Source organism: Microcaecilia unicolor, chromosome 3 (assembly GCF_901765095.1).
Source record: "Microcaecilia unicolor chromosome 3, aMicUni1.1, whole genome shotgun sequence".
Classification (NCBI taxonomy): Eukaryota; Metazoa; Chordata; class Amphibia; order Gymnophiona; family Siphonopidae; genus Microcaecilia; species Microcaecilia unicolor.
This window is the reverse complement of record NC_044033.1, coordinates 530,170,379-530,193,929: the sequence shown is the minus strand read 5'-3', so window position 1 is coordinate 530,193,929 and position 23,551 is coordinate 530,170,379. Positions and strand designations below refer to the sequence as shown.

The following is a 23,551-nucleotide window of genomic DNA, read 5'->3' as shown; positions in this document are numbered from 1 at the left end:
CTTTCCTCCTATTGTCCTCAACTCTTTTTTTCTCTCCTCCCTCTCTGAGTTTATTGCTAATCGCCTAGCTACCATATAATGATGGGTGGTATATCAAATGTAATAAAATAAATAAACACCAGGCTCATCATTCTCTCTCCATTACCTCTTCCCCTGCAGAATGTGGCTCACAAAATCATGTACTTGTACTCTTGCTAGACCTAGAGCAGTTGTTCAGCCTCTGCCATTTCTTTTCAGAGTGCTAGTGCCAATTTTCAGAAACTGAAGCAAATGTAGAACAGCGAGTACACACATGTATACTCCTTCAGTGTCACCAAATAGTGCTTTCTGTCGGCATAAGGTCTAGGTTTTTGGTTGCCACTGATGTCCAGGCAACTACACTTTTGGAGCCCTGATTGGAGCCACTAGTTTTTTCTTTGTGATAATTTAGCTTCATTTTTCTGATTTGATTCTAATATTTATTTATTTATTTGTGGCATTTATACCCCGCTCTTTCCCGCTCAATAGCAGGTTCAGTGCGGCTTACAAAGTGTGGTACAACGTATCACGTAATACATTTGTGAGCAGCTTTGTCAGTCCAGTTGAAGACTTAGGGTGTCAATTCTTTATTAACAGGTGCACAGAGTCTGTTGATGTAAGAACCCTAAAGCTTGGCAGTTCCGTCATTAGAGAGCAGCATTTTCTCCTCCTATGAGAAGAGGTTCACACATAGATAGTAAAGATACCCACGTTATGCGTACTTTGGATTAAGGCAATATAGATATGGAAAATAAAATAAAGTAGAGGTGGTAGAGTCCTGGTTTTAGTCTTGCCTTTGTAAAAGACCTTTTCATCTTATGCACGAGATCAAGAAGGCACCTGTCGGACTAATCATCCCTTTCTTTTCTACAGAAGCTAGTTCAAACAAACTCAGTAAGTGAGGAGAATTTAACACTTAAAACAGAGCTAAATATTCTCAGGAATCAGGAGGTGGGTAACGGTTAAATACTGAGTTGGTTATTTTTCATTTTCAACTGAACATCGAGACCATGAAGTCCAGTCAGTTTAGGGCTTGTTCAGGTCAACCTGCATATTTAAATCACAGGCAGGATTCAGTTAGTAGGAATGAAAGGTAGTCTTCCAGTAGATACCCATTTTGAACTGCTGTAATAGGCAAACTGAAGAGGTTTAACAGGGTTTGGAGAATATATATATATTGGAGACTAACACCTTTCCATCCTTATCCCCATTCACCTTTAGCCTATTATCGATCATATTTAAGATCTTGTAATGATTACCTCATAATAACACTCTGTAAGCCACATTGAGCCTGCAAAAAGGTGGGATAATGTGGGGTACAAATGCAAATAATAATAATAATAATATTCTCATTAAGAAGAGTATCTGCACTTACCAGCGTAAGTATCTTCATGATCCTGAGTACAGTGGTGTTACTGCTGGGAAGAAGGACACAGTGAGGTGTTCTCCCTGGCTTTTTTTTCCCCTTTTGTATTTTAGCCGATGTATCAGGAGGATGTTTGGGGATTCTTAGCTGCAAGTCAGAAACCTCTGAAAGCCGATACTGACAGCAAAATTGGACTTTTATGTTTTGCAGAAGCCGGCAAATATTCTTGTAATGGGAGAAGGCCCTGAAAGAGGAAGAGTTAAAATAGGTAAATGTTCTCTTGGTGTTTTGTAAGCATCTGGCACATAGCCTTTATTTTGTTTTGTTTTTTTCTGTTTCTATATTTATCATGTTTAGTCTTCGCAGTATTGGATGAACTGTTCCTATTGGGGAAGTCAAAACCTTTTCATTGTTTGTTATAAATGTTTGTGGTAGTCACTCTGATGAGTCTTGTGACCCTTGTGCTCCTCAGATCTTTCTACAAGGACACACACCTCAGTTCCTCTTAGGAGCCCATTCCTCTTTCTTCCATCCTCTCTCATTTCATCTGCTTTAGTTTTGTCACTATTTGGGAAGTGTATTTTCATTTTTTTCAGCAGTTATTTTTTTAATGTGGCATGCTTTACCTGCTTTTTTGGCTTAGGTACGTTTCTTTCTGATGCTTTTTATTCTTTCAGATTTCTGCTGAGGTAGCATTCAGGCTGCTTGGTGGCCTTGTCTTTCTGGTTGTCAATAGATTTCTTCCACCCTGTTGTCATGTGCGTTCCCACCTTAGTAGGATAAATTCTGAGAAATGTCACCTATATGATTTTGGTCGTAATGATCAATAAACAAAAAGAACAAGAGGATATCAAACCAACCAAAACATCCTCTTGTTATAGAAACTGCAAAGTACTTAACTACTAAATTCTTGTGAAGTGCGAAGAAATATAATGAGAAAGGGAAAAAGCCTCTGCGCCCACACTTCCACCCAATATATAATTTTATAGGGTAAGAAGGAAAAACCGTGGGTCAATTTTCTTCATCGGCATAAAAAACCCTTATCTCAATTCTTTTTTTGATAAAACTTAACAGTGAAGTTCTCATTATCATATTTCTTTGAACTTCACAGGAATTTAGTACCGTTAAGTACTTTGCAGTTTCTATAACAAGATTGTTTTGATTTGTTTGATATCTATATGACTTTGCACAGTTCAGGCAACAAGCAGTACTGTGTGCTGGAAGGTCATCCACAGGATGAAACTGCTCTGAAATCTTATAAAACACACACTGAAATATTGCTTTTCTTATACAATGTCCTGTGCTCAAAACAACTTAAAACATTTTGGTTGGTCCAGTAACAAAGTGGCAGTACCAGAGGTAATTAGTCCCAATTCCTGAGCCCAGCTTTCATGCCCCAGATCAGTCGAGGCTGGGGATACTGCAGCAAAGAAATTCACTGCTTTATAAGGGGTTGGGGGGGGGGGGGGGAGCAGTCCCGGCCATTTCTCAATGTCGACACCTAGTGGCCATAGTCTGTGTGTACACATGTAGTGAGTTTTGGTTTCTGATCAAGGTTATTTGGGCTAAGTGACTTGGGAGAAAAAGGAAAATCCAGAGTAGCTTTGGATGAGCCTGGTTTTGCAGCCCAATAGAAACTGGTTTTGACTGAACTAGAAGAGGAGTGGGTAACCTCGGTCCTCAAGAGCCGCAACTCAGTCAGATTTTCAGGATTTCCCCAGTGAATAAGCAAAGGATTTATTTGCATGCACAGCCTCCATTGCATGCAAATAGATCTCATGAATATTCACACTGGGCTTCTAGAAGTCAGGTTAAATAATATACTATTTGTTTATTTACTTCTCAAAGTTCTACATACTTCTGCTCAGTGTGTGTGTTGGGATACCAGTCCTGAGTTTTTGAGTTTTCTTTTCTTCACTTAGTTAATTTCATTGTTTTGTTTGGATAAAAGCAACTTCTGCCTCCCTGCGCTTTTCAAGCAAGCAAACTTTCTCTTTGCTTGTGATCTAAGCTGGATCTACAACAAATAAGCTTCCAGTAATCTGCATCAATTGGATCATCAAAGGATAACAGGATCCGAAACTAAAATGATGAAACCATAACTACAGTCTTTCAGTTGAAGTTCATTTTTTTAACTTATTCTCCGAGGACAAGCAGGCTGCTGCTTCTAATATGTGGGTCGACGTCCGCATCGGCCCGAGAATTGGCATTTTGCCATAGCAAAGAATAAAAAGCTTTGCTAGAGTCTTCTGGCGCGAATGCAGCGTGCACCGCACATGCGCAGACTGACTTCCCACCTGCTGCGCGAGCGCATACCTGTTACTTTTTTTCTGTGACGAGGTGCGGCAGGTTCCTCCTGTGCTCCTCGTTCTGGCCCGGGAAAGAGTTGTTCTGAAGAGGATTTTTCGCATCTTTTTTTTCTTGTTTTCTTTATTAAAAAAAAAAAAAGCTTAGGACTCTTTTTCTTAATCCTTAGTCTTTTTTGTCCAATTTTAAGTTTCCGTTCTTTTTCGACGCGACCGGCTTTAGGCCGCATGGTCGGTTTTCTCCTTATTTTTGTGCCTCTTTTTATTGGCACAGTCGAGTCTTTTGATTTTGCTGGAGCCGTTTTTCCTTCCACCCAGTGGCTTCAAATGTTGTACTCGGTGCAACCGGACCATCTCAGGTACTGGTACCCATTCCTGATGTATCCAGTGCCTTGGGCCCGACCACAGCCCAGCTGCTTGTGCTGTGTGTCTTCGTATGAAGAACCGGACCCATGCAGCCCGAGAAGCCCAACGCGAGAAACTTTTTGGGACTTGGTCCGGTCCTTCGACGTCGGCATCAACATTGGTACCGTGGTCGGCGGCATCGATGTCGACATCAAGGGAAGCATCAATGACAAGTGCAGAGGTAATGGCTGCTGAGAGACCAAATCACACTGGGAGGTGTCGAGTGGGTCTCCATCTGTCTCGAGGCCTCCTGCTATACAGGTCCTGGACCCGACCCCGAGAAGACGTGAGGCGAGGAGTCTCGGTGACGGGCATTGAGCGAAGGCGAAGACACACCATCACTGTTCTCCTTTGACACACAGTGCCGGGAGCTCCGGGGTATCGAAGGACTTGGCACCCAAGAACCGTCAGCGCTGAGAGGATCGCTCCCCCCCCCAATACAGGAGGTGCCGATGCGTCAGCCTCTTAGCAGCCCGGTACCTGCACCTGAGTCTCAGCAGATTCTGCCACCAGCTGTGCCACTGACCCCGCAGCCTTCTCCGATGGCGGCTCTCGACGAGCGCATCTGGGCCCTGTTTCCAGAACTTCTGGAAGGACTGCTGCTTCGATGTTGTGGGTGCTTGCACCTTCCATGCTGTTTGCTGCAGCAGCGTCTGGCCCTTAACCTCAGCGTTCAGGCAGGCTCAAGTCTTGGAGTTCCCTTAGGGAAGTACTTTCTGATACTGAAGAGGAGCGTTCGTGGGAGTCAGAGGAAGATCCCAGATACTTTTCTTCCGATGAGTCGTATGGTATTCCCTCTGAACCTTCCACTCCACCTGAAAGGAGACTGTCTCCTCCTGAGAGTCTTTCCTTTACATCTTTTGTCCGGGAAATGGCTACTGCTATTCCATTCCCTATGGAGGTGGAGGATGAACCCAGGGTTGAGATGCTCAAGGTCCTGGATTATCCCTCTCCATCTAAGGAGGCTGTGACGACTCCTTTGCATAAGGTTTTCAAGGAAGTCCTTATGTGACACTGGTCATTCCCTCTGTCTGGTCCCTTGATCCTGAAGAAAGCTGATTCCCAGTATCGGATCCACGGTGAACCTGGGTTGGTGAGGACTCAGTTACCCCACAATTCCATGGTGTTGGACTCCGCCCTCAAAAGAGCCAAGAGTACTAGGGACTATTCCTTGGCGCCCCCAGGCAGAGAAGCTAGGACCTTGGACTATTTTGGGAGGAAGACATATCAGGCCGCTATGCTCACTGCCCGTATTCAGTCTTACCAGCTCTTCATGAGCCTTCATTTGCGGAACTCGGTGAGGCAGCTCTCTACCTTGGTCGATGACCTCCCTCCCGAGCAGGCCGAGCCTTTTCGCCAGGTGGTCAGGCAGCAGAAGGCGTGTCGTAAATTCCTGGCCAGGGGCGCTTACGACTTTTTTGATGTGGCATCCAGAATCGCTGCTCAGGGTATAGTGATGTGCAGACTCTCATGGCTGCGTGTCTCTGACCTGGATCATTTGGTCCAGCAGCGGATTGCGGATGTACTTTGCCAGGAGGATAATCCTTTTGGAGAAAAGGTAGAGGATCTTGTTGACCAGATCAAGAAGCATAATGATGCTATGGATTCTCTCTCCTGCCGGGCGCCTTCTGCTACAACCTCCTCAACTAGGAGGTTTTTTGGTGGGCAGCGGAGTGCTCCCTATTCCTATACTAGGCGTAGGTACACTCCAGCTTCTTGACAGCCTAGCCAGGCTCAGCTCCAGCGCGCTTGTTCTCGTCGGCAGCATGCGCCTAAGGCCCCTGCTGTTTCCCAGCAAAAGCGAGGAACAAGCTTGGCGGTTGAAGGGAGGTTAATGTTTTTTCACCAAAGGTGGCCTCTCGTAACTGGTGGGTTCTTCAAATAGTCTGGTTAGGATACACCCTCAATATGGAATCCAAACTTCCAAATTGCCCACCAGGAGCTCATTCTTATAGCTCCCAGCACAGGTAGGTACTTGCAGAGGAACTCTCCGCCCTTCTAAAGGCCCATGCGGTCGAACCCGTTCCACCAGGGGAAGAAGGGCTGGTATTCTATTCCAGGTACTTTCTTGTGCAAAAGAAAACAGGGGGGATGCGTCCCATCCTAGACCTAAGGGCCCTGAACAAATTCCTAGTCCGAGAAAAGTTCAGGATGATTTTCCTGGGCACCCTTCTTCCCATGATTCAGGAGAACAATTGGCAAAGGATGCTTACACACACATCTTGATACTCCCACCTCACAGGAAGTATCTTCGATTTCGACTGGGAACACAGCACTTTCAATACTGTGTACTGCCCTTTGGCCTGGCGTCTGCGTCCAAAGCGTTTACAAAGTGTCAAGCAGTAGTTGCAGCGTCGCTAAGCAGACCGGGAGTGCATGTATTTCCTTATCGCGACGATTGGCTGGTGAAGAGCTCCTTGGAGGAAGGTGCTCTGGTCCATGCGAATGACTATTCAGGTGCTAGGGCTACTGGGGTTCGTAATAAATTACTTCGTTCCATCTCTCTCATGTTCAGAAACTGGAGTTCATTAGAACACTACTGGGCATGAAGACAGCTTGGGCTTATCTCCCCAAAACAAGGGCAGACAACCTCCTGTCCCTGGTGTCCACAGTTCGAGCGTCTCAGCAGTCACAACTCGGCAGATGTTGAGAATCTTGGGGCACATGGCTTCCACAGTTCATGTAACACCCATGGCACGTCTACATATGAGATCAGCTAAATGGATCCTAGCATCCCAATGGTGTCAAGCTGCAGGGAATCTGGAGGATGTAATCCAGCTGTCCACCCGTTTTCAAAATTCTCTTCAGTGGTGGACAATCCGGTCCAATTTGACCATGGGATGACCATTCCAAATTCCTCAGCCACAAAATGTGGTGATGACGGATGCATCCCTCCTGGGGTGGGGAGCTCATGTAGATGGGCTTCACACTCAAGGAGCTGGTCCTTCCTGGAAACAGGTCTTCAGATCAACCTCCTGGAATTGCGAGCGATCTGGAACGCTCTGAAGGCTTTCAGAGATCGGCTGTCCAACTAAATCATCTTGATTCAAATAGACATTCAGGTTGCGATGTACTACACCAACAAGCAGGGGGGGGGGCACCGGAGCTCGCCCTCTGTGTCAGGAAGCTGTCCAGATGTGGCTTTTGGCACACTGTCATGGCATGTATCTCCAAGCCACTTATCTGGCAGGTGTAAACAACAGTCTGGCTGACATGTTGAGCTGGGTAATGCCAACCTCATGAGTGGTCACTGCATATGGGCATAGCCCGCAAGATCTTCCAAGCGCGGGGCACCCCCTCGGTGGACCTTTTTGCCACTCAAATCAATTACAAGTTCCCTCAGTTCTGTTCCAGGCTGCAGACCCATAACAGACTAGCGTCAGATGCCTTTCTCCTGCATTGGGGAACAGGTCTTCTGTATGTGTTTGGGGAACAGGTCTTCTGTATGTGTATCCTCTCATACCTCTCATAGGGAAGACTTTGCTGAAACTCAATTAACATCGCGGAACCATGATGTGGATTGCACCCTTCTGGTTGCGACAGATTTGGTTCCCTCTTCTTCTGGAGTTGTCCTCCGAGGAACTGTGGAGATTGGAGTGTTTTCCAGCCCTCATCACTCAAAATGAGGGGTCGCTTCTACATCCCTCCAGTCTCTGGCTCTCATGGCCTGGATATTGGGACTTTAGAATTCGCCTCCTTGGGTCTTTCAGAGGGTGTTTCCTGGGTCTTGCTTGCTTCCAGAAAAGATGCCACGAAGAGGTGTTATTCTTTCAAATGGAGGAGGTTTGCCATCTGGTGTGACAGCAAAGGCCTAGATCCTCTCTCTTGTCCTACACAGACTCTGCTTGAATACCTTCTACACTTGTCAGAGTCTGGTCTCAAGACCAGCTCCTTAAGGGTCCTCAGTGCAGTCAGTGCTTATCATCGGCGTGTAGAGGGTAAGCCTATCTCTGGACAGCCTTTAGTAGTTCGCTTCATAAGAGGTTTGCTTTTGTCAAAGCCCCCTGTCAAACCTCCACCAGTGTCATGGGATCTAAACATCATTCTCACCCAGCTGATGAAAGCTCCTTTTGAGCCATTGATTTCCTGCCATCTGAAGTACTTGACCTGGAAGGTCATTTTCTTGGTGGCTGTTACTTCAGCTCGTAGGGTCAGTGAGCTTCAGGCATTAGTAGTGGGTGCACCTTATACTAAGTTCTTTGCTATGGCAAAATGCCGATTCCCGGGCCAACGTGGACGTAGACCCATGTGTGAGAATAATCAGCCTGCTGTCCTCAGAGAATACCTGCTACAGCTAAGTATCTTCGCTTTATCTCTAAATTTCTGATATCCTGCTAAATCTCCTTCTGCATTAAAATTTCCAAATAATTTCACAGGAGTGAAATACAGTCATTTGAGTTATATCTCTAGTGAACGGGAGTAACTTGTTAGATGTTAGCAGGGGCGTAGCCATGGGTAGGCCTGGACGGGCCTAGGCCCAGCCACTTTTGCTCCAGGCCCGCCCTAACTAGCCCCAGCCCTACAACATTGCTGCTTTGGGGTCTGGTCCGGGAGTGTTGCCTGCCTGAAATTGTTCTCCCCGCTGCTGCCTCGGTCCCTGCAGCATTCCTTTTTTCACCCGTCGCCAGCAGTTCTACGATTCACACAGGCTGTTCCGCTCCCACCTGCCGCATCCATCTGGCCCTATGAAAACAGGAAGTGCATTAGAGAGGGCCGGATGGACACAGCAAGGGGGAGCGGAGCAGCCTGTGTGAATCACAGCTGTAAGTCTTCTATCTGCTGCCTCCCGAGTATGAGTTTCCTGGAAAAGCACTTCTCTGGTTGATTGGGAACTTCAAAAGGATCCTGCAGAGCAGAGGTGAGTCCTGCCAACTGCGAGAAATCATGGATTTGCTTGATGTGTAAATATCATAGTAGCTGCTTTGTGAAGGACACGAGACAGGAGCTGTCAGACCCAGTTTGTGGTTTTCAAAGGTGAAATATCCTTGTGCACTGTTTCGGGGCTGTGAATTTTCAGTTACTGGGTATTGATATGCGTTTGCAGCTCTGGAATAATTTCCCTCAAGCGTTTTCTTCTGAATTGTCCTTCTCTCCCTTTAAAGTCTTACTTAAAACACACTTTTTTTTTCTCTTGCATTTGGTTTTGCTTCCCCATCCGCCAGTTGATGCTGGGCTGTAGGATATCAGTCGCCTTTTCAGTTGTGCTTCTCTGTGTGTCTGATCCAGCAGCGGGGAGAAGAATTTCAGGTAGAAGTTCTTCGAGGTAGGCACAGGAGGACAAGCTGATGTGATGTTTGTAAAAGGAGAGGGGAGATTCAGACAAAGGATCACAAAAACAACTGTATGGAGGGGAGGGGTGAAAGAGGTGCTGCACATGGGGAGGGAAGAAAGAGGATTAATTTTTTGAGGTGAGGGAGGAAGAGATGCATGGGGTGTAGGTAAGAAAAAATAATTATTTGGGATGGGAGGGAGAGTTGCTGCACAGGGGGGTAAGGAGTGAGGGAGAAAGTTGGACATAGGATGGGAGGGAGAGATGCTACATTGGGGGAGACAACTATTGGAGGTGGCGTGGGAGGAAGAGCTGCTGCATGGGATGGAGAGAGAGGAAGAGATGCTGAGGTGAGAGGGAGAAATGGACATGAGGATGGAGGGGGAGGGAGAGATGCATGGGAGAGAGAGGAAGAAATGCTGGATGTGGAGTGGGAGGGAGGGAGAGATGCAAAAGAGACAGGGAGAGAGAGAGAGAGAGAGAAATGTTGGACATAGAAGTAGGAGAGAGGGAGAAATACTGTATGGGGAAGAAGAAGGAAGAACAAGAGAGATGTTGGACCAAGGGCACAAGGAAGGGAGACAGTGAGATTGATGTTGAGAGAAGGAGAGAGGGAGGAAGAAAGAGAGATTGAACATGGGGGTGGATGAGAGGGTAAAATGTGGGGGTGACATGTGGGAGTAGGACAGGGGCAGAAAAAATGTTGTGCCCATCCAATTTGGGCTCAGGCCCACCCAAAATTGGCTGTTTGGCTACGCCACTGGATGTTAGATACTGAATTTTAAAAACTATTTTACCTTGCTTCAGGATTTAAAAGCACAAAATATAAATAGAATAAACAGCACAAGTCTGATGCAGACTTCTACGGTCTACGCCCTGATCATGACTGAGAGCTAGATGCACTAATCAATCGTTAAAGCCCTTCCCTTACCGATTCCCTTAGTGAATTGGTAAGGAACGGGCATGCATCAAGGAATAGGAATGCAAATGAGCTGCTCGTTGTAGCTCACTTGCATTCTCTATTCCGTTGTTAAACAGTCGGATAGTCGGCCGGTCGAGCATGCGCAGAGCAGCCAAGCGTTATGCTGGCTGCTCTGCGTATGTCCTTCACTATAAAAAAAAACTCCCTCTAAAAAGATGTTCTTTTTACAGGCTACAAGCTAATGTACAGTTCAGAGGCAAGAGAATAAATATTAACCTGACGATACGGAGGAGCCTTCCAGCCCAGAAATTATTATTCTTATTATTTTTTTTTATTATTTGCAGCATTTGTATCCCACATTTTCCCACCTATTTGCAGGCTCAATGTGGCTTACATTATGCCGTAATGGCGATCGCCATTTCCGGAATGAGAAATACAGAGTATTATTGCATTTAAGTACAGAAAATATAGGATAAGTTATAAGAAGTAGATCTACAGTTCACTTCAGGCATTAAAGATCAGAGTAGATGTAAAAACATTCAACAATATTCATGTGAATAAGTAAACAAATAAAAAGAGTTCAATGTTAACTTGAATTGGTAAGGTTTTGATGTCTGGTCATTATGAAAGATCTTTTAGGTACGTCTCTTTGAACAAGTTAGTCTTTAGTAGTTTACGGAAGTCTGTCAGAACGTGCATAGTTTTTATGGCAGTTGGTAGTTTATTCCACAGTTGTGTGCCGATGTAGGAGAAGCTAGAAGCATAAATTGATTTATATTTAAGTCCTTTGCAACTGGGGTAATGGAGGTTCAAGAGAGTGCGTGTTGGTCTTTTTGTGTTCCTTGCTGGTAAGTCTATGAGGTCTGACATGTGTAACGGGGCCTCTCCATGAACAATTTTATGAAACAGGATGCAGGTTTTGAATACAATTCGATCTTTTAATGGGAGCCAATGTAGTTTTTCTCTGAGGGGTTTTGAAAAGCTGCTTTTTATTTTCTTTCAGCCTGGCACAAAGGCAAGCGACGCTTAAGCAGTTTTCAACTTGTGCACCGAGGATCGGGACGTGAGAGGACACAAAAATCAAAACTTTTTGAACGTCCCTCCCTCTAGGTCTCTCTCAGCCAATCACAGCTAAACAGGCTGGGATTGGCTGAGAGAGACTTGGAGCTGATCAGTTATGCTATTACTTACTTGTTCTGGAGTGCTGTATTTTGTTATGTTGTTTTGATAAATGTTCAATAAAGACTTCATACAACTTAAAAAGTGGAAAAAAAATCTAAGTGCTCGTCCCTTTTTTTTTTTTAGAAAACTATTAGTGGGATATGAACCCGCCACATCTGGATTACAAGACCAGTGCTCTAACCACTTGGCCACAACTATACTTACTCGGATGTCCCTCCCTTACTTCCAGGTCTCTCAGCTGAGTGAAGCACGGCCAAAAAGGCCGTTTTTATTATTGTGGGGGGGTGGGGGGGCGGCCAACATGGACGTTTTCTTTTTGAAGCGAAGCTTTATTAAAAAAAAAAAAAATCAAACAGGCTCCGATGCTGCAAGCTCTTTTGGACATCATTCAACCCCGCAATAATAAAAACGGCCTTTTTGGCTATGCTTCACTCAGCTGAGAGACCTGGATGTCTCTGAGCCAATCACAGCGCGTTTAGCTCAGGCTAATTTCAAGATGTCACTTCAAAACAGGTGGATATCTGGAATGCACGCTTAGCAATGGCATTAGAAAAAATGGCCCCTCTAAAGAATGTCCTATGGTTTATGCATGAATGTTCCCTGTGGTTCTTCCCAGGACGTCAGCTTGAAAGAAAATGCTGAAAATATCACCCAGTTGAAGACAGTCTCAACTGTAAGAAATACATGGCAATGTACCGCCAGGCTTTAACAACAGCCAAAAAATAATATTTATGTCAACACATTGAACAAGCTGCAAATTCAACCAAGCAGCTATTTAAAATAGTAAACAGCCTACTGCAAACCCTACAACACAACCAGCCTTCCCAGTCACAATTAGCCAGTAACAATTTTGCCACATACTTTACCAACAAAATTAAAGGCCTCCATCAGGACCTACAGACAGGCCCATCAAAGCTCCCACCAGCTAATGTATGTACTGCTATGGATTTACAGCCTGTCTCACTGACACAGACTACTCAATTACCGTGGATTATTTTGGATTCGTATTAGATAAATGAAACCTTTATTAGAGGTGCTAAAATCTACAATGATTAAGATATATACAATGATTAGCTATATAAACAATCATTACATCACTGGTCTCTACATATAAGCAATGCTAAGAGTTCTTAGACTAGGAAAAGAAGCAATAATACACTATACATACAATCATCACTGGTCCTTACATCATCCAGGCTCTTATCATCACTTGGGGGGCCCCGTTATAGCAAAAGCCAGGAGCTTTTTAGACCAGGAACATTACTCACAGATGAGCTCCCGATTTCACTGAAAGAAACTCCCCTTTTTATTAGGCTCAGAACTCATGTTCAGAGCTAAGGAAAATTACAGAATGCTTCTCTGTTTAGTTAAACAAGCCATACTGTGGGAACGTGGTCACGTGCTTTCCACGTCCAGGTGGCCAAGTTGAACTTCCGAAAACAAGAACCATCCTCCCCTTTGCATACCAAATTAATTCTTATCTTACAACTTGTTTTTGTATTTACAAGGAAAGTTACTTTCGGTCAAAGACAGAAGATTTCAGAGTTCATTATTGATCAAAGCAGGATTGAAAAACAGTCCTTTACATCTTCCATTACATGCAGAGAACACTCCGTCTCCTCCATCATGCACAACCATTCAACCAGGTCACAGAAGAAACTATTGAAAATATCCTGAAAGGTCTAAGGCCTACAACCTGCCCTCTTGACCCCTGCTCAATAAAGATAGTAGAATGAGCAAGCATAGACCACATTGAACGTGCCTCTAAAATTGTTAATGCCTCTGTTGTGGAAGGGCAGCTGCCAACAATACTAAAAAGAGCTGTGGTGTGCTCCCTACTGAAGAAGAGGTCACGACCAGGTCAAGCTCAAAAACTACAGACCACTCTCTAACATTCCTTTTGTGGCAAAACTTAGAGAACAATCATATAAACAAAAAAAAAAATGGCACAACCACTGAATAAAAAAAAGTGAAAAGTCACAAAAGCAGCAAAACAATGGACTAGCACAGCCTATATTAGTGATTTTTTTTATAAGGGGAGAAAATCTTCCATATGGCTAGCATCATAGCTATAACGCCAATGGGCAAGTGCATCAGAACACATAAATGCCCAGCTATAATCATAGGTTAAAAATTTCCCAGAGTTCAAAGAATGTTCAATATTTATTGCAAAGTCAAGTATTTTTTTTTAAGTATTATGTCTTCTTTCATATAAAATTGTATATTCAACAAATTGTTTGTGTAGTTTCAAAACAATGATACCGGAACAATCTCCAAAGCCTCAAATACAAATCTTCATATGCTTCCAACTTCCCTTTCTTGGGTACTCGACTGTGGAACGCCTTACCTAAATTAGTTAAATCAACCCAGAACTATCTAAAGTTTAGGAAATTATTAAAGTCCATCCTATTCAAAAAGGTCTACTCTCCAGATGCAACATAATCAGTTCAACTTCTTGGTCTCAAATTAATCCAGAAACACTTGAATCTATTTTCTTTTCTATTGTTTAATACAATACCAAACTTTAATTTACTGTTTGTAATGTTTTTAATATGCCATTAGTATGTATTCTTGACTTAGCCTATTTTAAGCCACATTGAGCCTACAACCAGTGGGAAAATGTGGGATATAAATGCTTTAAATAAATAAATAACAAAGCAGCAGCACTTATTTTCAGCAATAAATGGTTTTTCACTATTTTTATTCAAAACTTATAGAACAGTCTGCATTCAACTCAACAACTGGCTAATTAAAAGTGACATGGGTCTAGCCAATGAATCTAGCTTCAGTCCTGGGTATGGAACAGACTGTTCTTGTGTCCCTTTGTGAAGATCTGCACCAGTGGCATAGCTACGTGGGGCCTGAGGGGGCCCGGGCCCCCGTAGATTTGGCCCTGGCCCCGGCCCCCTGCCCCACGATCCCCTTCAACCCCCCTCCCGCCACCAACTCTCCCCGCTGTCGCCGCAAATGATACCTTTTTTGAAGAGAGACTCCCTTCCGCGCTCGAGTAGCGCCTTTCTTCAACGAAGTTCCGGCGATCAGCTGTTTCGCGTCGAAACAGCTGATCGCCGGAACTTCATTGAAGAAAGGCGCTACTCGAGCGCGGAAGGGAGTCTCTCTTCAAAAAAGGTATCATTTGCAACGACGGGGCGGGCAGCGACGGCGGGGGAGAGTTGGTGGCGGGAGGGGGGTTGAAGGGGATCGTGGGCAGGCTGGCAGGGGGGGGGGGGGTCCGATGTGGTGGCGGCGGCTCGGGGGGGGGGCGGCTAATCAGTGCCCCCCCACCTCGGGCTCTGGCCCCCCCTCCTGGCGAGGTCTGGCTACGCCCCTGCACAGAAATCATGACAGGGAATCTGCCTCGATACCAGTGTTGCTGGAATTCTCAGCAGCCTTCGACATTGTGGATCATAATATCATGCTTATAAGACTAGCCAAAACAGGTATCAGTGGCATAGTATTTAGATGGTTCAAATCCTATTTGTCAGACAGACAACAATCAGTTCTGTTCAGCAACAGCACATAATTACCTTGGGCACTGAACTGTGTGGTGCCACAGAGATCCATACTGTCTCCCATTTTATTTGATGTCTACCTCAAGCCTCTGGCTGAGTTGCTTTGGTTGATGGATACAAAATTCTATATCTCTGCTATTGATGTTCAACTACTCATACCCACTGAACCAGATCTAACCACAGCTTTGAGTAAACTGACTGCCTGTCTAACCGCAAGTCAGAAATAGGCAAACAGCAGCAAACTCTGCCTGAACCCCCTCTAAAATCACAGGCCAGGAATCTTAGGATACTGCTGGACTCATCACACACTCTGATCCCACAAGTTCAAACAACCTTTAAAAATTGTCTCTCTCATTTGTAGCAGCTACGAAATCTCCATATATTGAAAAGACAAGTCTGACCACAGTGGTCCATACCATGATAACATCATGACTAAACTACTATAATGCTTTTTTTTTTTTGTTACATTTTGTACCCCGCACTTTCCCACTCATGGCAGGCTCTATGCGGCGGGCAATGGAGGGTTAAGTGACTTGCCCAGAGTCACAAGGAGCTGCCTGTGCCGGGAATCGAACTCAGTTCCTCAGTTCCCCAGGACCAAAGTCCACCACCCTAACCACTAGGCCACTCCTCCACTGGTCAAACCAAAAAAGAGTTTGCATCAGCTCCAACACATTCAGAATGTTGCAGCACAACTGATAGAAGGCTACAAGCAGCATGACCAAATCATACCTTTTCTGCAAATACTACACTGGCTACCAGGTCCTCCCCGGGAACTCCGTTCACTGGGTAAATCTCTCTTCCATATCATCAAGCTGATCAATCCATAGACTGGTGGGTTGTGTCCATCTACCAGCAGGTGGAGATAGAGAGCAAACTTTTGCCTCCCTATATGTGGTCATGTGCTGCCGGAAACTCCTCAGTATGTTCTCTATCTCAGCAGGTGGTGGTCACACACAGCAGCAGCTCTGGCTAGGCCTCCAAGCCTAATTCTTAGGTTTTGTTGAGTGCCTGGGGTTGAGGGCTCTTTTGAGCAAGTGCAAACCTGGTGGTGCCAGGTCCCTCCTTTTCTCCCCCCTCCTGCTGGCTCCGTAAAAAAAAAAAAAAAAAAATTTGAATGTCCTTAAAGGCGTTTATTTCGACGTTTATTTAAACGTTTATTGCAGCTACTCACTGGGACACCAGGTCGTTACAGCTCGGAGCGGCAAGCAGGTAATTTTTACCTTTTTATAGCGGGCAGGGGGTTCCCCGATTCTTCTCCTCGTGGCATATGGCGTCAGAGGGCGAGGGCGCAAAGAGTCGCTCCCCGGATCGCTTGAGCGCTTCTAGAGGGGATGCGGGGGTCTTAAAGCCTGATTCGCCCTTGTTGGGTGACAGTTTCGTGACCGATGAATGTCCCGGTCCTTCCTCCGGCGTGGCGGTTTTTCCCGCCATAAACGCCCATCCCCCGCTCCTCGCCTCCGCCATCTTGGCCGGCCACGCGGCTCGGACGGCTTCTTCTTGGGCCGCCCTTGAGGTTGGAGACATTAATGCCATGAACGCCCTTAATTTGGGCGACGGCACAAAAGCGGCTAAAGTTAAGTGCCGTTCTTCCCGCGCGGCTCCTTCGCGGAGTGTCGCGCCGGACGCCATTTTGGATGCGCAGCATGTCTCTCCCCCGCTCTTGCGAACGCCGGTTGAGAGTGCGTCTAGGGCTGTAGCCCAGGCTGCGGAAGTGCACAGTCTGGGGGGTTTCTCCCCCGAGTTTGTTTTGCTGCTGCATCAGGCCTTCCTTATGCAAAACGCTGCCCCTGCTCCCTCGTCTGGTAAAGAGGTTGAGGTTCCCAGAGGTAAACGCCCTCGGGTTGATTCCCAGGCCTTGGAGGACTTTGTCTCCTCCGATGTAGATGAGGGCAGCGTATCTGAGTTCTCCCAACGGTCCTTTGCGGATTCCTTGGAGGAGACGGATCCCCGCTCGGATGGAGCGGATGACCCCTCTGCAGCGCGGCTTTTTAGCTTAGAGGATTTGCCCAACCTATTGATACAGGCCATGGACACTTTGAAGATTTCCTCTCCGGAGGACGTCTCTCCCTCAGCCCCTGTTGGCTCTGCCATTATGCTGGGGACAAAGCGCCCGCCTAGAACCTTCCACGTGCATGATGCCATGCACACCTTAATTTCGGCTCAATGGGATGTCCCTGAAGCGAGCCTTAAAGTGGCTAGGGCTATGTCCCGCCTCTATCCTTTGACTGAAAGTGAACGTGAGGCCTATCTGTGGCCTACCGTGGATTCTTTAATCACTGCGGTGACTAAGAAAACGGCGTTGCCGGTGGAAGGTGGCACGGCCCTAAAGGACGCCCAAGACAGAAGATTGGAGGCGGCCTTAAGGTCGTCCTTTGAGGCGACTGCTTTAAGTTTGCAGGCCTCAGTTTGCGGCTCCTATGTGGCCAGGGCGTGCCTGACTATGGTGCAGCGGGCTTCCCCCTCGGATCATTCCTTGAGGGCTGATTGGCCGGCCCTGGAATCGGGCTTAGCCTATTTGGCAGACTTGCTGTATGATGTCTTGAGGGCCTCAGCTAAAGGCATGGCTCAGACAATCTCTGCGCGGCGGTGGCTTTGGCTGAAACATTGGTCTGCTGACCACGCCTCTAAGTCCCGCCTGGCTAGATTGCCTTTTAAAGGCAAGCTGCTCTTTGGGGTCGAGCTGGACAAAATCGTGACCGATCTCGGCACGTCTAAGGGTAAGAAGTTACCAGAGGTCAGGGCTCGGGCTAGTACTCGTCCCGGTACCTCCAGAGGACGGTTTCAGGAAGCCCATCGGTACCGCCCGGGCAGGTCGGGTTCCTCTGCCCCCTCTTCCTTTAAGAGGAATTTCTCCCCCAAGCAGCATTCCTTTCGCAGAGACCGCCGTCCCGGAGGTGCTCCCTCCGGTCCTCCCCCAGGGTCTCGTGCCCAATGACGGGGCCTTGGTCCACGCCCCAGTGCAGATTGGAGGACGGCTGTCCTCGTTTCTGGGCGAGTGGACCACAATAACTTCAGATGCTTGGGTGCTGGAAGTCATCAGAGACGGCTACAAGCTAGAGTTCTGCCGACCCTTAAGAGACGGGTTTGTTCTCTCTCCCTGCAAGTCTCCGGTCAAAGCTGTGGCAGTGCAGCAGACTTTGGACAATCTGATCCGCCTGGGTGCGGTCGTTCCGGTGCCAGAAAGTCAGCTTGGCAAGGGGCGTTACTCCATTTACTTTGTGGTACCAAAGAAAGGAGGTTCTGTGCGGCCTATCCTCGACCTCAAAGGGGTCAATCGGGCCTTGAAAGTGCGGCACTTTCGCATGGAGACTCTCCGCTCTGTTATAGCGGCAGTGAAGGCAGGGGAGTACCTGGCATCCTTGGACATCAAGGAAGCGTACTTGCATATTCCCATCTGGCCTCCTCATCAACGCTTTCTGTGTTTTGCAGTCCTGGGCCGACACTTCCAGTTCAGAGCCCTCCCGTTCGGGTTGGCTACTGCTCCGCGGACCTTTTCCAAAGTAATGGTGGTCATCGCGGCCTTCCTGCGAAAGGAAGGAGTACAAGTCCATCCTTATCTGGACGACTGGTTGATCCGAGCCCCCTCTTATGCAGAGTGTGGCAAAGCTGTGGACCGGGTAGTTGCTCTTTTGAGCTCCCTGGGATGGATCATCAACTGGGAGAAAAGCCAGCTGCGCCCGACTCAGTCCCTGGAGTATCTGGGAGTTCGATTCGACACCCAAGTGGGCAGAGTGTTCCTGCCAGACAATCGGATTGTCAAGCTTCAGGCTCAGGTGGACCAGTTCCTAGTAGCCTCTCCTCTTCGGGCTTGGGACTATGTGCAGCTGTTGAGCTCTATGCCGGCCACGATGGAAGTAGTGCCCTGGGCCAGGGCTCATATGAGACCACTACAACAATCTCTGCTGCAGCGCTGGACTCCGATGTCGGAGGATTATGCTGTGCGCCTTCCCTTGGACCCAGCAGTGCGCAAGGCGCTGAGCTGGTGGATGCAGACAGACAAGTTGTCTGCGGGAATGCCTCTGGGGACCCCGGAGTGGATTGTCGTCACGACGGACGCCTCTTTGTCGGGCTGGGGAGCCCACTGCTTGGGAAGGACAGCGCAGGGGCTCTGGTCTCCTGCAGAGGCAAAGTGGTCTATCAACCTCCTGGAACTCAGAGCCATTCGGTTGGCGCTTTTGGAGTTCATCCCGGTACTGGTGTTGAAGCCGGTACGGGTCCTGTCGGACAATGCCACGGCTGTGGCCTATGTCAACCGCCAGGGAGGTACCAAGAGCGCCCCTCTAGCCAAGGAGGCTATGAATCTATGCCAGTGGGCAGAAGCGAACCTGGAGCAGCTGTCAGCGGCCCACATTGCCGGAGTCATGAATGTCAAGGCGGACTTTCTCAGTCGCCATACCTTGGAGCCCGGAGAGTGGCAGCTATCTGCTCAGGCGTTCTTGGACATCACGAAGCGCTGGGGCCAGCCGAGCCTAGATCTGATGGCGTCATCGGCCAATTGCCAAGTGCCGCGCTTTTTCAGCAGAGGACGGGACCCTCGATCCCTGGGAGTAGATGCTCTTCTCCAACAGTGGCCGACTCAAGAGCTTCTCTATGTGTTCCCGCCCTGGCCCATGTTGGGCAGGGTGCTAGACCGGGTGGCAAAGCATCTCGGCAGGGTAATCCTGGTGGGTCCGGATTGGCCCAGACGTCCCTGGTATGCGGACTTGATCAGGCTCTCAGTCGACGATCCTCTGCGGCTGCCAGTGGAGCAGGGCCTGTTACATCAGGGTCCCATGGTGATGGAGGATCCCTCCCCCTTTGGTCTTACGGCCTGGCTATTGAGCGGCAGCGTCTGAGAAAGAAGGGCTTCTCAGACAAGGTCATCGCCACTATGCTGAGAGCGAGGAAGCGCTCTACTTCTACTGCTTACGCCAGGGTTTGGCGTATATTTGCAGCGTGGTATGAAGCAGGCTCACTTTCTCCCTTCACTGCTCCAATTTCTTCAGTGTTGGCGTTCCTGCAAGAAGATCTGGAGAAAGGCCTGTCGCTCAGTTCCCTTAAAGTCCAGGTAGCGGCTCTGGCTTGCTTCAGGGGCCGCCTGAAGGGTGCTTCCCTGGCTTCGCAGCCAGATGTGGTGCGCTTTCTCAAGGGAGTTAATCACCTGCGCCCTCCTCTGCACTCAGTGGTGCCTGCGTGGAATCTCAACCTGGTGCTAAGAGCATTGCAGAAGCCGCCTTTTGAACCCTTGTCGAGGGCATCTCTGAAAGACCTGACGTTGAAAGCAGTCTTTTTAGTGGCTATCACTTCAGCCAGAAGAGTTTCCGAGCTCCAGGCGCTCTCATGTTGAGAGCCCTTTCTGCAGTTCACTGAGGCAGGAGTGACTATTCGCACAGTGCCTTCCTTCCTGCCCAAGATTGTTTCTCGCTTCCATGTGAATCAGCAGCTCTGTCTCCCTTCCTTTTGTAGGGAGGACTACCCAGAGGAGTACTCTGCTCTTAAATATCTGGATGTGAGACGAGTCATCATCAGATACTTGGAAGTGACCAATGAGTTCCGGAAATCGGATCATCTGTTTGTCCTGTTTGCAGGTCCTCGTAAGGGTCTGCAGGCTGCTAAGCCTACAGTGGCACGATGGGTCAAGGAAGCCATTGCAGCGGCTTATGTGGCCGCGGGGAAGGTGCCGCCTATCCAGCTGAAGGCTCACTCCACTAGAGCTCAGGCGGCCTCGATGGCAGAGGCCGGGTCCGTCTCCTTGGAAGAGATATGCAAGGCGGCAACTTGGGCTTCGGCTCATACATTCTCCAAGCATTACCGCTTGACTGTGGCTGCACGGGCGGAGGCCCGGTTTGGAGCTTCAGTGTTGAGGTCAGGGATTTCAATGTCCCGCCCTGGGTGAGTACTGCTTCGGTACATCCCACCAGTCTATGGATTGATCAGCTTGATGATATGGAAGGTAAAATTATGTATCATACCTGATAATTTTCTTTCCATTAATCATAGCTGATCAATCCATAGCCCCTCCCAGATATCTGTACTGTTTTTATTCTGGTTGCATTTCAGGTTCAAGTTTAGTCTTCAGTTACTTCAGAAAGACTTCGTGTTCAAGTTTTTTCACTTGGATTCTTCAAGAGTTGAGACGAGTTTGTGTTACAGTGAGCTGCTGCATTCCTCTCCCCTCCGTTTTACGGGGCTGGATTGAGATTTAAATTCTGCCGGCACTCCCTCCCGCTTCGTGCGGCTGTAGGGCAGCTTTGTACCCCTCCCGCTTCGGCGGTGTTAGGGTCAGTCAGCTCCTCCCGCGGTTGCGGTTGCAGGATAAGCCAGATCCCCCCGCATCGGCGGGTGTGGTGTCCCTCCCCCGCTCCGCGGGGATGAGCTGGACGGATTCCCCTCCCCCACTTGTGTGGGGATGAGCTGGGTTAATTCCCCTCCCCCGTTTCGGCGGTGGTGAGCTGGGCAGAGTGTCCCTTCGTGGGTGTAATTCTCTAAGTGCTGAGTCCTGCGGATGGAGCTTTGATATCGACATACTGAGGAGTTTCCGGCAGCACATGACCACATATAGGGAGGCAAAAGTTTGCTCTCTATCTCCACCTGCTGGTAGATGGACACAACCCACCAGTCTATGGATTGATCAGCTATGATTAATGGAAAGAAAATTATCAGGTATGATACATAATTTTACCTTATCTGCACCCTTCTCCACGGCTAACTCCAGACTCTGTTCCTTTTATCTTGCTGCACCATATGCCTGGAATAGACTTCCTGAGCCGGTACGTCAAGCTCCATCTCTGGCCGTCTTCAAATATAAGCTAAAAGCCCCCTTTTTTATGCTGCTTTTAACTCTTAACCCTTATTCACTTATTCAGAACCCTTATTTTATCATCCTCACTAATATTCCCTTATCTCTTGTTTGTCCTAATTAGATTGTAAGCTTTGTCGAGCAGGGACTGTCTCTTCATGTTCAAGTGTACAGCGCTGCTTACATCTAGTAGCGCTATAGAAATGATAAGCAGTAGTAGTACCTTACAGGGCTAAATTTAAAACCCTGTGTTTGATTTTCAAGGTCCTCAGACAAAATGAGCCAGAGTACTTAAAGAATCTCTTCATAAAGGTGGTTAGTAAATCTCAATAAATAAATAAAAATATTCATTAGGGAAATCCTGAAAACCCGAAGAATGAGGTTGCCTATCCCTGGAGTAGAAACTCAAACAAGCAAAAAGAGACTACCAAAACCAAATGAAAAAAAAAAAGTTAAGCCTTGAGAAAACTTTAGATGAAAATCTTACGTTTCTTTACCTGTAGAGTAAATGATAAAAGTTTCTTAGGCCTCAAGGATCTCGTGATCATTTAGCCCATCCCCTGTCTTGAGGCAGGAGCCCCTGTATTTAAACCATCCAAAATAGACGTCTCCCATGCAGTGGCTTACCTATCTTAATTGCCACCCGAGGCAGAGCTTAATTGCTGCTGCTACTACTACTACTACTACTTATCATTTATAAAACGCTACTAGACGTACACAGCGCTGTACATGTGAACATGAAGAGACAGTCCCTGCTCGACAGAGCTTACAATCTAATTAGGACAGACAAACAGGACAAACAAGAGATAAGGGAATATTAAAGTGAGGATGATAAAATAAGGGTTCTGAACAAGTGAATAAGGGTTAGGAGTTAAAAGCTGCATCAAAAAGGTGGGCTTTTAGCTTAGATTTGAAGACGGCCAGAGATGGAGCTTGACGTACCGGCTCAGGAAGTCTATATGGTGCAGCAAGATAAAAGGAACAGAGTCTGGAGTTAGCAGTTGAGGAGAAGGGTGCAGATAAGAGAGATTTACCCAGTGAACGGAGTTCCCGGGGAGGAATGTAGGGAGAGATGAGAGTGGAGAGGTACTGAGGAGCTGCAGAGTGAATGCACTTACAGGTCAATAAGAGGAGTTTGAACTGTATGCGGAAACGGATAGGAAGCCAGTGAAGTGACTTGAGGAGAGGGCTAATATGAGCATAACAACACTGGCGGAATATTAGTCGTGCAGCAGAATTTTGAACAAATTGAAGAGGAGAGAGATGGCTAAGTGGGAGACATGTGAAAAGCAAGTTGCAATAGTCTAAGCGAGAGGTGATAAGAGTGTGGATTAGGGTTCTGGTAGTAGTAGTGTGTTCAGAAAGGAAAGGGCGAATTTTGGTGATATTACTACTACTACTTATCATTTCTATAGCGCTACTAGACGTACGCAGCGCTGTACACTTGAACATGAACAGACAGTCCCTGCTTGACAGAGCTTACAATCTAATCAGGACAGACAAACAGGACAAATAAAAGATAAGGGAATTACTAAGGTGGGGATGATAAAATAAGGGTTCTGAACAAGTGAATAAGGGTTAGGAGTTAAAAGCAGCATCAAAAAGGTGGGCTTTTAGCTTAGATTTGAAGACGGCCAGAGATGGAGCTTGACGTTCAGGCTCAGGAAGTCTATTCCAGGCATATGGTGCAGCAAGATAAAAGGAACAGAGTCTGGAGTTAGCAGTGGAGGAGAAGGGTGCAGATAAGAGAGATTTACCCAGTGAACGGAGTTCCCGGGGAGGAATGTAGG

At 47.3% G+C, this 23,551-nt stretch overlaps 1 protein-coding gene across 1 annotated transcript in view; it reads left to right on the top strand.

The window, feature by feature from the left end:
* CDK19 (cyclin dependent kinase 19) overlaps nucleotides 1-23,551 on the top strand; it is a 391,521-nt gene that overhangs the window by 193,417 nt on the left and 174,553 nt on the right. Inside the window, exon 5 of the mRNA XM_030199212.1 lies at nucleotides 1,595-1,652. Within this exon, the coding sequence (XP_030055072.1) occupies nucleotides 1,595-1,652 (58 nt within the window). The remainder of the gene's footprint in view (nucleotides 1-1,594; nucleotides 1,653-23,551) is intronic.